The sequence below is a fragment of the Dermacentor variabilis genome, chromosome 8 (assembly GCF_050947875.1).
Source record: "Dermacentor variabilis isolate Ectoservices chromosome 8, ASM5094787v1, whole genome shotgun sequence".
Taxonomy (NCBI): Eukaryota; Metazoa; Arthropoda; class Arachnida; order Ixodida; family Ixodidae; genus Dermacentor; species Dermacentor variabilis.
In genome coordinates this window covers 128,803,977-128,818,930 of record NC_134575.1, presented here as the reverse complement: position 1 = coordinate 128,818,930, position 14,954 = coordinate 128,803,977, and the positions used below count along the sequence as shown (strand labels likewise).

The window sequence follows — 14,954 nt, the reverse complement described above, 5'->3', positions numbered from 1 at the left end:
GCATGCCAGATGGGGCCGTGTGGCACAGGCACGCCGACCATGTCAGGCCTCGCCTCGGGACCTGGCCACCACCACCGTCGACTGCCACTTCTGAGTTCCAGCCCGCAGGAGGACTAGCGGCAGCACCAGTCGCTTGAGGCCGACGACAACGGACCCTCCGGATAGAGCGAAGCTGCCTCAGGCAGCACCCGGCGTTGCCACACCCGACCCGTCAACACTGGTGCCCAGGCAGAGTACTTGACGGCGGAGGCCACCGGACCGTTACTCGCCTGGATAGCAGGCATCGTCGACCCAGCCAGGGTAGAGGCAGAGCCTCGTATTTTGAACATGGATGTTTGTTTCGTTTATTCAACAAACAAACTGAGGGTAAGGGTGTGTAGCAAGCATGTGATGCCCGCTCGGGCATAATCTTGGTTCACCTGCCAGGCTCGGTGGCCTGCTAAGCTTGGCAGGAAACATTGGTCACCGCACCGTAATAAACACCGACGAGCACGGCTGCGCGGCAGTCAGTCATCGTTCAGTACCATATCATGCTGCGGAGTGTCTGTCTAATGGAGGGTGCCTTGAGCCTTCCCTTGTTCACGAACCCGGATGGGATACTCGTGACACTGGCAACGAGGATGGGATACTCGTGACAGGGACTTTTAAACATAACAGAGCAATTGCGTTTTCCGGCAGCTACCCAGGGAAATCACTTGTGTTTTCTGCGGTTCAGGGCTCAGTCTGAACGAGAACCAATTTCCCTCATTCTTTGCAGGTCGTGGTTCCTCCATTGGCCAAGCCAGCTCCAGTGGTCGAGCGACCGCCCAAGGACGAGGCCGCCTTGGACCCAGAGGCTTTGAAGAAGGAGGACCGTGAAATTGCTGCGGCTACGTCGGGCAAGGTTGCAGTGCCCCCTGCTGCTGCTGCTTCTGGTGGTGGACACCAGCCCCCGGGGACCGCTGCCCCCGTCGTGGCGGGCCCTGAAGTGAAGAAGCAGGAGGCCCTCCTCGAGAAGATTGCCCAAGAGCAGAAGGTGGGGTGTCTGTCGGTGCAGCCAGTTCTGATTGTCGTTATCCTGTATAGACCATAGTGTTTATTAGATAGAGACCTCATTTAACATAGCAGTCTCACCCGACACAAAAATACATTTGTTGCAACTGGCTTCCATTATTAGCACATATTCATTACATGCTGATGTCACTGTGAAAATTTTAATTTGCTTCGTTATATGCAATGCTCAATATATCGAGGTTCAAATGTTATTACCTTGAGGGAAAAGTGGCACTGCCGTACTGCTGTATGAGGGGTGTGCAAAAATTAATTTTTGAGTCCGAATCGAATAGTACGATTTGAATAGTGCCAGAAGCGAAATGAATACTTTTCAGATAGCTTTGGGGTAATGAAGAGCCATCTTCACCATTAATACAACGGTAAATCAGAAACTAAAGGCAGTTCTGTGTTTTTGAGAGAATAAACCAAGGTAGGATATATCTGATGTCATCACATGTGTACATGAGGGATGTGGAAATAGGAATATCCATGACTGCTCCATTCAGTAGAGTGTTGCAGAGTAATGAGGTCAGACGTGTGTACGCACCACTTTCCGATGTGTGTCGTAGTGCATTTCTCTTATCGGGGGGCGTCACACCGTCAGACATCCACCGTCGTTGTGTGCGAGGGTGAGACAAGAAAGATGGTGGCTGCACGAGTGCTGCCTTCCCATGCGAGCAAAGGGGAAAAGGGGGACGAGAGCGAGCTTGTGGTAACGTGATCAAGCACATGCGAGGGGACGGGGGAGGGGGCAGAGTTGGAGGTAAGTTTGCGCACGTCTCGATTCTGGCTTGCATCTCGGTTGTGACTGCGCTTGGCTGTAAGCGTGGCTGAGCACATATGCAGCCGCACACCGTGCTTTAGAAGTAATCTGCCGCATGTACAAAGAGTGGGTGTGCCGAGACAACATTTATTTTATTTTTATTTAGAAATACTGTCAACCCTCAGTTGAGGGTCATAACAGGGAGGGATGTTACATATACGTTCATACAAGACAGCCAGATACAAAAGAAATATTCACATGCACTACAGTGTCCTACGGATACAATACAAGATATGATATACAGATTGTAAGACATGTATTCAAATGTTCAACCAGCTGCCGCACGCACACAAACAGAAAAAAAAAAAGAAAAACACCTTACAATATCCACATGGTACAGTTCTAGTAAAGAACCTTGATTGCATTTGTAAACAATGCAGTATCAGAACTGCGAACAATTTCTGCAGGCAGCTTGTTCCACAGCTCTATTGACTCTGGGAAGAACGAACAACGAAAGGCATTGGTTCGGGACAAGTACGATTGAATAGCTTCACTATGGTTTAAGCGGGAGCTCAGTCTGCCTGGAGGTTTTAAATACAAATCTTTATTAATTTTTAGTTCGCCGTGAATTATTTGAAATAACGTTTTTACTCTCTGCTTCTTGCACCGATCTTCGAATAATTCAAGACCGCAAGACTTTAACATCGCCGAAACTGAGTCTGTCCTTCTATATTTCGAACAAATAAAGCGCGCCGCCCGGCGTTGCACCTTCTCTATTTTGGCCCACATTACCTTTTGATGGGGCGCCCATGCTACTAATGCATATTCTAGGGATGGTCGAATAAGAGATCTGTAAGCCAGCAGTTTAACATCTTTTGTTGCCTTCCCCAGTTTTGCTCTTAAAAAACCCAATTTCTTCTGTGCCGCAGGGTACACTCTTTCTACTTGATTGTGCCATTTGAAATCATGCGAAATAGAGACACCAAGATATTTGAAACAAGAAACATACTGAAATATCATAGTGAAAGATCATACTGAAAAGTAAAAATATTCTTTTTTTGCAGTGATATGCGTGTATGTAGTCTTATCAAAATTAATTCGCATTTCCCACTTGTCACACCAACTCCCAAACGCCTGAAGGTTTCGGTTGAGCTTAATCTGATCCTCTAAACAAGATACCAGCGCAAAAATCAAGCAGTCATCTGCAAAAAGTTTTATCTTAGCAGAACTATCTAAAGTGGTTGCTACATCATTGATGTAAAGCAGAAAAAGTGTTGGCCCTAACACGGACCCCTGTGGTACTCCTGAGTATACATCTACAAAACCAGACTCGGAACCATCAACGCGAAATGCCTGCTTGCGGTTAGTTAAATAATCTTCAATCCATTTTAGAACGTCGCCATTTATACCTGCTCTGTACAGTTTAAAAAGTAATTTACGATGGGGAACCTTATCAAAGGCTTTGGCAAAATCGACGCATATGACATCCATTTGTTCACGGTTGTCCATAGCTTTGGAAAAATCGTGTAATGTCTCAATGAGCTGTGTCACTGTTTAAAGTCCCCGTCGGAACCCATGCTGGCATGCGCAAAGGAGGCCATTTGATTCTAGGAAGATAATTATATGCTTTGCTATGACGTGTCCCATAACCTTGCAGCAAACTGACGTAAGGGATACAGGACAGTAGTTATTCATTAGAGTACGATTGCCACTTTTAAATATGGGGATAACTACAGCACAACGCCACTCCTGTGGCACGGAATGGGTGCTTAGTGATTTCTGAAAAATAATTACCAAATAAAATGATATCCACTCAGCATACCTTTTCAAAAAGCCAGTAGGTATTCCGTCTGGCCCAGAAGCCTTCTTGTCATATAACTGTAGCAACTGCTGGAATACGCCCCTCTGAGTAAAGTTGATAGCATCCGTGGAACTTTCGCTGAAAGATGCCCCATCATCTACTGGAAATGGTCGATCACTGCGCGTGAATACTGATTGGAAATATTTATTTAATCCATCAGCGATAACACCTTTTTCTTCTATTAGAACATTTCCTACCGTCATTTGCTTTATTTTTTCCTTTCTGCGGTCTAAATAACGCCAAAATTTTTCTGGGGAAGTCTTAAGAAAATCACTTAGAGTGCGATTAAAAAATGTTTGCTTCGAACTGAGTAACAAAGCCTTTATTCTCTGACGTACTGCGTGTATTTCCCTAGGATCTGCTTTTCCTTTGCGCAGCCTTTTTAATTTCCGTTTCGCGTGAACAATATCCCTAGTTGTCCATGGGTTACTCCGCTTCGTTTTCTTGAGTCGGGTCGGAACAAACTGATCTATGCAGACTTTAATAATAGCTTGAAAGCGCTGCCACAAATCTTCAACTGTTTCGACCTCGGAGACATTTTCAAATTTGTTGAAACACTTTTCTAAATAATCTAGAATAGACGTATCATCAGCCTTAGCATAGTCTTTGATTTCAACACGTACATTAGGTTTTGTAGGCAGTGGTGTACAAGTAAGCACATTCAGCAAAATGATTTTGTGATCGGATATACCATCGGTGACTGCCATTTCATAATCGCCTACTTTATGGGAAAGGAACACCAAATCAAGCAATGACTGCGATTGGGACGTTATACGTGTGTTTTCCTTCACTATTTGCCTTAAGTTATGAAAAAATGTGATATCCAATAATTTTTCGGCACTAGAAATTTCTGTATTTCCAGGCGAAATAAGTTCCCAATCGATATGTGGCAAGTTAAAATCACCAGTCATTATTAGCCTGGTGTTCCTGTTTACATGTGAGCAAAGAAGCGTATTTAACATATCTAGAAAATCAGGTGAAGTAGTTGGCGGCCTATAAACGACTCCTATGAGGTACGACATGCCAGAAAACATGATTTTACACCAGACCGATTCCGACATGTCACACATAACCGTACAGGCTGTCAGCGATGATATAACAATAATGGCCACACCACCACCATGAGAGTCCCGATCCCACCTGAACATTGTGTAGCCAGGTGGGATAATGCAGTCGCAAGAAATAGCACTGTTGAGCCGTGTTTCTGTAATGCAAACGACGTGCGGTCGCTCAGATAGCAACAGACATTCTAATTCAGTAACCTTGTTAAGAATACTGCGGGCATTGAACGAAACGATTCTGAGCTATGCTGTATTTGAACTGCAGGAAGGCATGCCCTCCTTGTCATTACAAGCTTCCCCTGACACTTTGCGATTGCTATGGCGGCCCTTATCACGGCGTTCTTAGCAAAGAATACGCTCGTTGCGACTGTGATCCCAGGCATATAGACGCTCATCAATCTTAAGCTTATCACGAACCAGAGACACCTTTTGCTTGTTGTCCCTTTCTACAATGGCAGATTCCCGTAGTTTCTTTCTAACATCTGCAGTTTCTTTTGCATAATCATTGCTGACGTGAACAGATTTTCCCTTAAGTTTCTTGCAATTCTTTAGAATGCTGTCCTTTTCCCTGCTGTCATAGAATTTCATTATGATAGGTCTATGTTTTTCTGGCTTCTTCCTTCCAATACGGTGAATTCTTTCTATTGTGGTGACATGGACACCTAGTTCTTTTTTAAAAATGTTATCTGCAACAGCTGCCCTGAGATCTGACTCTGTTTCGTTCGCCTTTTCCGGGACACTAAACACTAAAAGGTTGTTACGCCGCCCACGGTTTTCAGACTCAACTAATTTTTTGGCCTGTTGCCTGACAGTATCCTCGAGATGATCTATTGTTGTGGTCATGTCCTGGATTACCACAAGGTAATCTGACAGCTTTTCTGTCCTTGCTGAGAGAACACCAATTTGTTCCTGAATTGAATTAAGTTTTCGGTCGGTTTCTGCCTGGTTGTCTAGAATGGCCTTCAAATACTCTTCCGTCGGGGGCCCTGGATTCTCCTCAATATCTCCCGATGTCAACAACAACAGTATCACTGACCAGCAGTCAACCAAAATGGCGCGACATCTGCGAGGGCACGGCAGAACTACGAGAAATGTATCGTCACTGCGATAGGAAATAGAATCAGGCCATGAACCAACCTGCAAAACGAGCAGTACAAGCAAAACGAGCATGGCACACGCCTGAGGGACAGCATGGCTGAAAAGCTACTGCTCGTTTTGCAGGTCACGTCGTGGTTTTCGGGTACAGCGATCACTTGGATGGATTGATCACTTGAAATCCATCCAAGTGATCGCTGTACCCGAAAACCACGACGTGACCTGCAAAACGAGCAGTAGCTTTTCAGCCATGCTGTCCCTCAGGCGTGTGCCGTGCCCTCTGAGGCCATGGGTGTCGAGGTGCTGCCTTTGTAGAAGTTCCGCCGATGACGTAATTCTCGAAAGAAGCTTGTCGACGAATCGGAAATCCGTCATGTCCCCCATGCGGCCAAGTGGGAATGACGGGTCACGCGGCTTGCATGTTGTCGCATCCGATAGCACGTCGTCGAGATGATACGGCAGGCAGGATGGCAATCCATCCCAAGTGATCGCTGTACCCGAAAACCACGACTTGACCTGCAAAACGAGCAGTAGCTTTTCAGCCATGCTGTCCCTCAGGCATGTGCCGTGCCCTCTCTTACATGTCATCATGTAAGCTGTCTTCCCACACGTTTAGTATTGGACTGGAGATTGCGTAATCTCGAGTTTCGGTGAACCGTTGGAGCGAGAGGCAGACAAGGCATTCGCTTCCCACTGCTGCCACTTTTAATGCTAGCGTCGTCCCAGTGCGGGCCACGCTATCAGCCACAGGGGCAGAGTGCTCTCGAAAGCGCGGCAGGCTTCGTTAATCCATAACGCCAATGTGAAGATATCGTCGACGTGGCTTGAAACACTATCATTCATTGCCAACTCCCAAATTCATTATAATAAATTGTTTTCTCATTCAAGTTGGCCTTTTTTGATTGCCCGATAATTCTGAAAATTCTGTGACCCCTTTGTAAGCAAAATCGATCGGGGACTTCACTTATTAGCATAAAATGTTGAATTTCAATACAACAAAATTTCATTGTAACGAAGCAAATTGCCGATTTTACCGACTTCGTTATGTTGAGGTTTAACTGTATTTTCTAATCTCATATGTAGGGGTGTGCTAATCGTGATTGTCAACACTGAATCAAATACGAATAGAATAGTGCCAGTAGCGAATCGAATATAGAATACCTATGGAATAGTTTTCGATTAATAAATAGCCATTATCACTGTTAATTTAGAACCATGTTTACATCAGAGTATTGGTTACCAAGTTTCTGTCATTACATGGTATGCTATGAAGTGTAATTTATTAAAAGCACAAATGGAGCATTAGAAGCAAAGTAGTTGTTTATTCGTATGCACACAGCTTTTCAGAAAGTGCAAATGATAGCCGTACAGCCTTTAAAGCATGACTACAAGTGACATAGTTTGCTCCACTACACGAGTTCTTGTGTTTTATGAGCATACTATGTCTGCTGGGGTGACAATTTACCGCACTTTTGCTCCTATTTTATGTTTATTTGAGTGCAGTTGGCGTTCTGAAATATTAACAAGAATATTTGTAGGTTTGTGTTCCTACTTCAGGCGCTTCATTCGCAATTTCGCCGCCCGTCGATGGGCAGGGCAGTCACAGCTTCCAAGCACGAGAGCCGTTGCTGAGCAGGAACGCTCGACCCACTAGTGTTTAAGAGCCAGTAGCGCTGAACCCACAAGCGTCTCTCTTCGCTACAGTATTTACAAATTGTGACTATTTGATTCAAAGAACGAATTGAATGGGGCACTATACGGTTCGTCATTTGAAAGTTTCGAATATTCGCATACCCCTACTTGTATGCTCAAACAAAAACTTAAAAAAAGAAATAAAAGAAACACTGATTATCACCATTCCCACAGGAAAAAGTCACACTGTTACATCTACAAAGCAAAAGCCACACATGCACACACGCATGCACAGTTGAATCTCATTAATTCAAACATGTTTAATTCGTCGAACTTCCAGTTCATTTGGACACCGTGGTCTTGTCAAATTTATGTGTATTCCAATGGGTGAAAATGCCCGGTAATTCAAACATGCAAGCATTTGCGACGGAAATTTCGAACATAGTGCATTTCGACAATGCTCTCAGCAGTGCCCCAAATCATGCGGTGGCGCCTCCGACCAGCATTGCTCTGATACCGCCATAGAGGAAAGACTTAGGAGAAACCCTTCAACACCACCTGCGAAGAAAAAAAAAATCCAGTGGCGGAAATTTTACCCTCTCTCAAATGGCAAGGTCACTGTTTCTGCGTTGCGCTGTAGTGCTCCAGCCACACCAGCAGCAAAATGTGCACTGCAGGAGGGATCAGTGCTGGGTTGAGTTTTTGACGCTCGCTGCGGCGGCAAGCTAGCCGTGAGTGAAGGGAGGACCAGTAAAAGTGGCCTCTACAGGGATGTACATGCGAGAAATTGGTATTAGGCAGACCCGCCCGACCACTCTTTTCGTACTCGCGTCTGGTTCAGCCGGACCGCTTGTTTCGCGCTACCGTCTGCTCATGTCAGCTCTCGCTCGCACTTGTATTCTTCTTCTTTCTTTCTTTTTCTTTCTTTTTTTTTTTTTACAATGATGCATCTAAACCGAGACGCCCCGATGGAAAAGCTGTTGGAGACATTGCGCCATATCTGATTCTGTGTGACCAGACAGACCCTGAATACAAGGCACCAAGGCGACACCCACTACCTGATTTTCCTTCTCTTTTGAACGCAGCGACGCCACAACAGAAGGGAGCACACCAACATGATTATTATCAGCGGCAACGACTTTGTCATCTTGATAAGACATGACTCTCGTTAAGAACACAGGACGAAGAAGGTAAACACAGCGCCGATCTGTCAGCAGACGAAGGAAAAAAATTTGGAGGACGCTTAAGCTTCTCCTTTAAGAGTGGAACGCGATAACATTCAAAGACCCCTGATTGGTTTTCATGCTTCCCAACAACTGCAATTTATGTAACCATAATGTTTACTGGGAAACGCTGGCAGGGCGCATGAAGGCAACCTTTCTAGTAGGAATGCGGCCTCTTCTATGGGTTGACATCCTGTTATTGTTTCACACTTTATATTTCAGTCTGAGAAGAACTAACATAAAAGATACGGGCTGTTGGTGTTTCTTTCCATCACATTTGTTTGCATGCTGCCATTCCCAACATTCCGAGGAATAACTTTATAAAGAATGAAAGACAAGGTATGAGCAACTTTGGTGGTAGAAGAGTGGTTGGGTATGTGTGGTTTGAAATTTGTTTCGAAATTCTTTTTGCCGAAGCGATGTCCGACGCCAGATGCGAGACACCTACGCCGGTTTTTCTGCAACACGGGGCCCTTAACGCTATCACAGTCAAGCACACGAGCATGTCGAGGGAAGCAGCAGTGGAGGCCCATTCCGGCCTAGGCAACTCCATTGCTTCGGTGGCAGAAGGTGGCAGAGGTAACCTGCATCATCCAGCAAGCTGGTAGGAAAGCAAATCTGCTTCCCTCCCCCCCTTCCTCCCAACTATGCTCCCCTCACCCTCCATCTCAACTCCTTCACCTTTGACAGTTTCTGCACCCAGCCGGCCCGGTGCCAGCTTAGACCGCTCCTTGAACTTTCGTTTTCTGCCGTTATTGGGAAGCAAGCATTGGGGGTCGGCGGGGGCAGTTTCGTGGTCCTCGCTTGCTGAGTGCTTTCGCACCGCTATATTCCATGACTCGCACCATTCGTGCTTCGTGCTATGGTGCACGAATACTTCAAGAACAAATCTTTTTTTTAATTCGAACACATTTTTGGGCCCCTTCAAGTTTGACTTATCGAGATTCGACTGTGCACACATACACACACGTGCACGCACACACACAAACACTTATAGTATAGGCCTTTGCACTGAGGCTTCCACGGGCGCCACCATATTTGGACTACTGGCGCCGCCTAGCGTCTGCTTGGCGGCGACGCCATACTGGACTGTCGTTGCTCAGCCTCAGCCGGCTCAGCGCTGCTGTTGCTATCAACAAACAGATCTAAAAACGTTGGTTGCAATTTGCATCTGCGTATCTCCCTATCTTCGACCTTCACAGAGTCGTCTTGCCACTTTCATGCTATTCTCACCAGTGTCGAGAAGCATCGGCTACGCATCGAGACGGAAACTTTCCTGCTGGCAGCGGCCGTACGACTGCACGCGACTGCCAGATGGCGCTGGGAAGCGTCAGCTCAGCGCTGCAGCTGCTTTCACCCATGATTCTCTCTATCTTAAGTCACCTCAGCGTCGTTTTGGACCTTTAGTGCAAGTATCACCAGTGTTGAGAGGTGTCGCTTTATGCATTACGGCAAATGCTTTCCTATTTTGAGCACCCGTGGCTGTGAATCAGTCCGTGCGATTGCGGAATGGCGTCGACGTCAGCCACTGTCGGCTTGCCGCCGTGAGCCGACATCGCATCAAACGGGCTCCTTCCCCGGCTTGCTCCTGTGGCCACGACGATGAGGATGTTCGCCATCTACTCCTCGAATGCCCCATATACGAGATACAAAGACAGCAGCTAGAACAAGAGCTACACTTCATCGATCCTCACCGGCCTCTCTCACTTGCAAGATTGCTGGGCCCATGGCCATCAAAAATAGCACAACGAAAAGCTTTGAACGCAATTGAACATTTTTATGCAGACACAGGCGCCCTCAACAAATACTAGGCATTGCATTGAATAATCGCACGATGTCACTAAAACATTCTTCTATTATTTGTAATTATTAGTGCTTGTATATTACGTGTTATACATTTTTTGTTGTTGTGCATGAAATATTTTAACACTGTAATTCTTCATCTGTCTATATGCTCATCTTAGTCTACGTTATGGCCGTTTGTGTGTGTTTGTGACTGTTTACGAACTCATTGTGGTGCAACTTGCAATTGACTTTTACACTGTGATGTTCATAGGCGTATAGGACTGTGCTGTGGCTTTCTCAGCCTATGAAGTGATTTTTTTTTTCATAATTTGTTTTCACTTTTCTATATTATTTTTTGATATTGTTGTTTCTGCTATGAGAAAAGGAGTAGCCGTCACCACTGTAAGGTGACTACATCTCTTTCTTTTATTTTCATTTCAATAAAAAAAAAAAAGACCCAACAAGGCCAAAACTTAATTGACCTTGTTGGTTCATATTTGCATATTTATAGCCCATCTAAACATTAGGGGCTGACGATAGAGACGCACACAGCGTATCTTACCTACCTCGCGTATCCGAGCTGAAGCATTGGCTCTGGATTCTCAGATGTCCGCTTCCCGTCGATAAAATGAATGGAGCAGATGCGCGACGACTCCGAAGGGAGGAATCCCTTACAATTTACAGAGCTAATCCAGCGATGCTTCAGTACCGCGTCGCAAGGAAACCGATACAACAGGTACATGATGCAGCCGCAGTCCTCTTGCAGAACATTGTGCGTGCTGCACTGCACTTGCTGCATTGCACTTCTTCTGATTGTTCGCACAACCGTACACAGCGCAGTGCTGCCCAGACATTCGCATAGCCTGTGCGGATAAGCATAAAATCGCGAAAACGTTGTGCAGCCAATGCGGGAACTGCACGCGTGACAGTCCAGCAAGAGATGGCAACTATGAGGCGCTAGCTACTCTCGCTACCGGGGACCTTATATCCGTTTCCCACTCTCTGGTTCGAGGCTTCCGGTGCAAAGGTCAATAAGAACATATGCACTGTCTTCGTCGTGCAATACATACACACTCTCTAATTAATGTTTCCTTCATTTGCTTTTTAAACGCCCATTTTGAGCAATTAAATTGGATTAAGTTGTTCATGTTAAGAATCACTGTAGTCTGAAAAATGTCTGTTTCCCATAGTTCGTTCTTGTTGTCGGTGTGTATCTTGTGATATGTAGAAAGCTGTAATGGTGAGCGCTTTCATTGTAATGGTTTTAGTGCTTCTGATGTAGCTTTGGGCTCCTTCTTGTCCTTGGCCCAGTCACACTCCATTATTATCCATGTTGTGGTGAGTTGTTGTTTCCACATTGACATAGATTGCGGCGCCTTTACCTGGCTGGATGTAGCATAGGACCTTCATGTAGCAGGTCAGGTCAGCCCTGAACATAGAGTACAGGGAGAACAATGGAGCTCCGTGTAAATTTAAAAAAAGTCCTCAATAGTTTGCATAAATTCGAAGTATTTGTTTCTGTAATATGATTAGGTTCTTATAATTTATTTTTGTTGTCGTTCCCCATATCAGAGTGCCATAGCCTAATTTCTAATAAATGCACTGTACAGTTGTTCTTCGAGCCAGTTCGATATTACCAGTGTGCTGTTCTGTGCATTACCCGGCAATTTTTTAGAGCTCGGTGCTAAGGTTATTAACGTGTGCATTCCTAGAAAGCTCTTCATGGAACCATACTCCTAAAAACTTTTGGTTGGCAGTTTTTTTTAGTTATGTTCTTTTATAAGTAATGCTTAGTTCAAGTGCAAGTTTTTTGTTCCATGGCCATAAAATAATATATGTTGTCTTCGCTGCGTTTAACTGTTATTTATTTTTCCAATTTAGTTTAACAAGATTTCATAGTTGATGCAATCAAATGCTTTCTTAAGGTCTATGAATAATTCCAATGTAAGAAGTTTTTGTTTTATATTGGCAATAATTTTATCTTTTATATATAATCGGTCTACATTGGCTGATTTATTTTTCTGAAAGCCATACTCTTCATAGATTATATCTTTGATCACTTCAGAAAACATGTTTAAAACAGATATTAGCCGATAATTTCAAAACTTGCTCCCCACTGCCCCTGTAAACTAGGGTTATGCGTGCAAGATTTATCACTTCAGGAAAAATTCCACATGTAAGCGATAGGTTAGCAATATGGGCCGATAGATCAACCATTCGCGTTTGCAACCCACTTTACCGGGTTGCGTGCAATGCCATTGCTTTTACAATTTCGGTGCAGGGAACATATCAGGAGAAGTTTATATGTGTGGTTCTCCTTTCTGTGTAGAAATAGAGATGTTATGGGAAAATTACCTCTATTTTTTCATTTGCCCTCGTACAAAACGATCTTCACATTCTAGTACAGTCGAACCTTGTCATAACAAAGTTGCATGTAACACAAAAATAGCTTCACTGTATGCGATATTTGTCCTAAGTATATATTGGTTACACTAACAGTGCCAAAACAGTTTTTTATTGACTTCGTTATATGCGGTAATTTGTTATATTCATGTTCACTATATTGAGGTTTTTTATTTTTATTTATTTCAGATACTGTCAATCCCAGTTGGATTTTTACAGGTTGGGCATATATTACACACTCACAAATGGCAGTAAAAACAGGTTTGCATAATTTCAGCAATGATACTTGCAATCGACACGAAGCAGATATACACATATGGCAGGAAATAAAACATGAATGATACAGTGCATTTGGTAAATGTACTGTATCACGTCATTATGAAGTTTCTGTCAATACGTGGCTCATCATGAAGCATTGGTTAGTAAAAGCAGGAATGGGTCCCATGAGGAGCAAATACCATATAGACTCGCGTAAGGGCCGCACTTTTGTTTTTACAATTTTGACGAGGTGTGGTCCTTACACGGGACCAAACCTTTTGGTCAAAATGGTGCCGGCCCAGCCGGTGGCTTGTGCGCACCCCAGATCTTGTGCACACCCCAGAGGGGCTATACTGTAAGTGCCCACCGAGTGGACACGTCCATTTCGTCTGCTGCTGAAGTGCTGATTGACTGAAGGCGCCCGTCTCCTTCTGGCGTGTTGTACCCCAGCCCAGCCAATCAGAAATTCAGCAGCAGACGAAATGGACATGTCCACTCGGTGGGCACTTACAGAATACCCTCCCAGCTCTTGCCATGTAATAGCGGCATGCAAAAGTACACAGTGCGCGAAAATTCGCCGCTGGGCGCGCACGGCATCGAATACCGAACACGATTGCTTCTCTGTTGTAAATATTTTTTCCAAATTTCGGGGTTATGGCTCTTACACAACTCTATGCGATGAACGGCTTATTTTACAGGTGTGTGAATACTAAATCGTAGATTTAAAATCGAATATATAATTGAGTCAAGAAGGAAAACCCGAATAATGAATCAGATATTGCAACATTTTCCACAAAATTTGATGCTTGCATATATTGGGTAAGAAATTACGGTGCTGCACATGCTCAGGAGTCTCATAGCATCGCACAAGAAGGAAGCAAGCTATCGGTAACTCAGGTACTTAGAAATCAAGACATACAGTAGAGTCTGCCCTTATTAAACGGAACACCAAATTAGTATGCCAGCACTGATTAAAGCTGGAAACATGTTTTTTATGGATAATTTTATATTCAATACAATCAAGTGCTTTTTTCCCCTCTGAACCTAACGAATTAGTGACATTATGTTGTACTGATTACCATTGAAGCTCTCAGTTTAATGGTGGACCTGTGTTTTGCAGCAATCATTTATTTATTGCATAGACAGTTTTACTTTCCAGTTTGTTCTCCGAAGGACAGAAATGCTATCCTGAATTTATGCCAAGTTGGTTACCGTATGGCCAATCTGCGCGGCATATGAAACGACTGCGCATCACATGACTTTATCACCGTTCTGCATGTAGCCAGTGCGGACGCTGAAGAAGAGGTGCTGTCCGCTATATTTCGTTGGCTGGTTCGGTGTTATTAACCATCAGTCAAAGATTAAAAAATCTGGAGTGTGACGGCAAGTTTGCGTGGCATCCTCCCCTCCCCCCATTGTGTATCCGCCATCCGTGCGAATGCATGAAACTGGGTCGTCACACTTTGCACTCACTGTGTTAATCCAAAGCTAACCTTGTGACGTGTTGCTCAAAGCTACAAAAAGAGACCTGCGCTCGTCCTGTGTTCCTGCTTGTCCCTGTGTCATTTTTTGCGCTATGTATCCCAGTCTGTATGTATCCCACCAACATGCCCAAACTTCTTCCCTGCTAAAAAGAGACCGATGTGCTTCTACGAACGGCATCTGTCCCAAAGGTGACAGCCGTGAACAACTTTGTTGCTATCCCATGCACTTGCTTTCATGTGCGAGGTGGTTTTTCAACCTTCCAAGTGTCACGTGGCTACTTCGAACAGAACTGCGTCGATGCGGCGCCAAGCTGTAACCTTAGTTTTCCATGCCCAATGAAGCAGCGCTTCAGATGG

The 14,954-nt window shown here is 44.6% G+C and overlaps 1 protein-coding gene across 3 annotated transcripts in view; it reads left to right on the top strand.

Annotated features, from left to right (window-relative positions):
• LOC142590582 (uncharacterized) overlaps positions 1-14,954 on the top strand; it is a 123,886-nt gene that overhangs the window by 97,059 nt on the left and 11,873 nt on the right. For 2 of the 3 annotated variants that reach the window (XM_075702887.1, XM_075702889.1), the window contains 2 exons: positions 758-1,015; positions 13,045-13,074. In XM_075702887.1, the coding sequence (XP_075559002.1) occupies positions 758-1,015; positions 13,045-13,074 (288 nt within the window). The remainder of the gene's footprint in view (positions 1-757; positions 1,016-13,044; positions 13,075-14,954) is intronic. The other variant, XM_075702888.1, reaches the window with a different exon arrangement.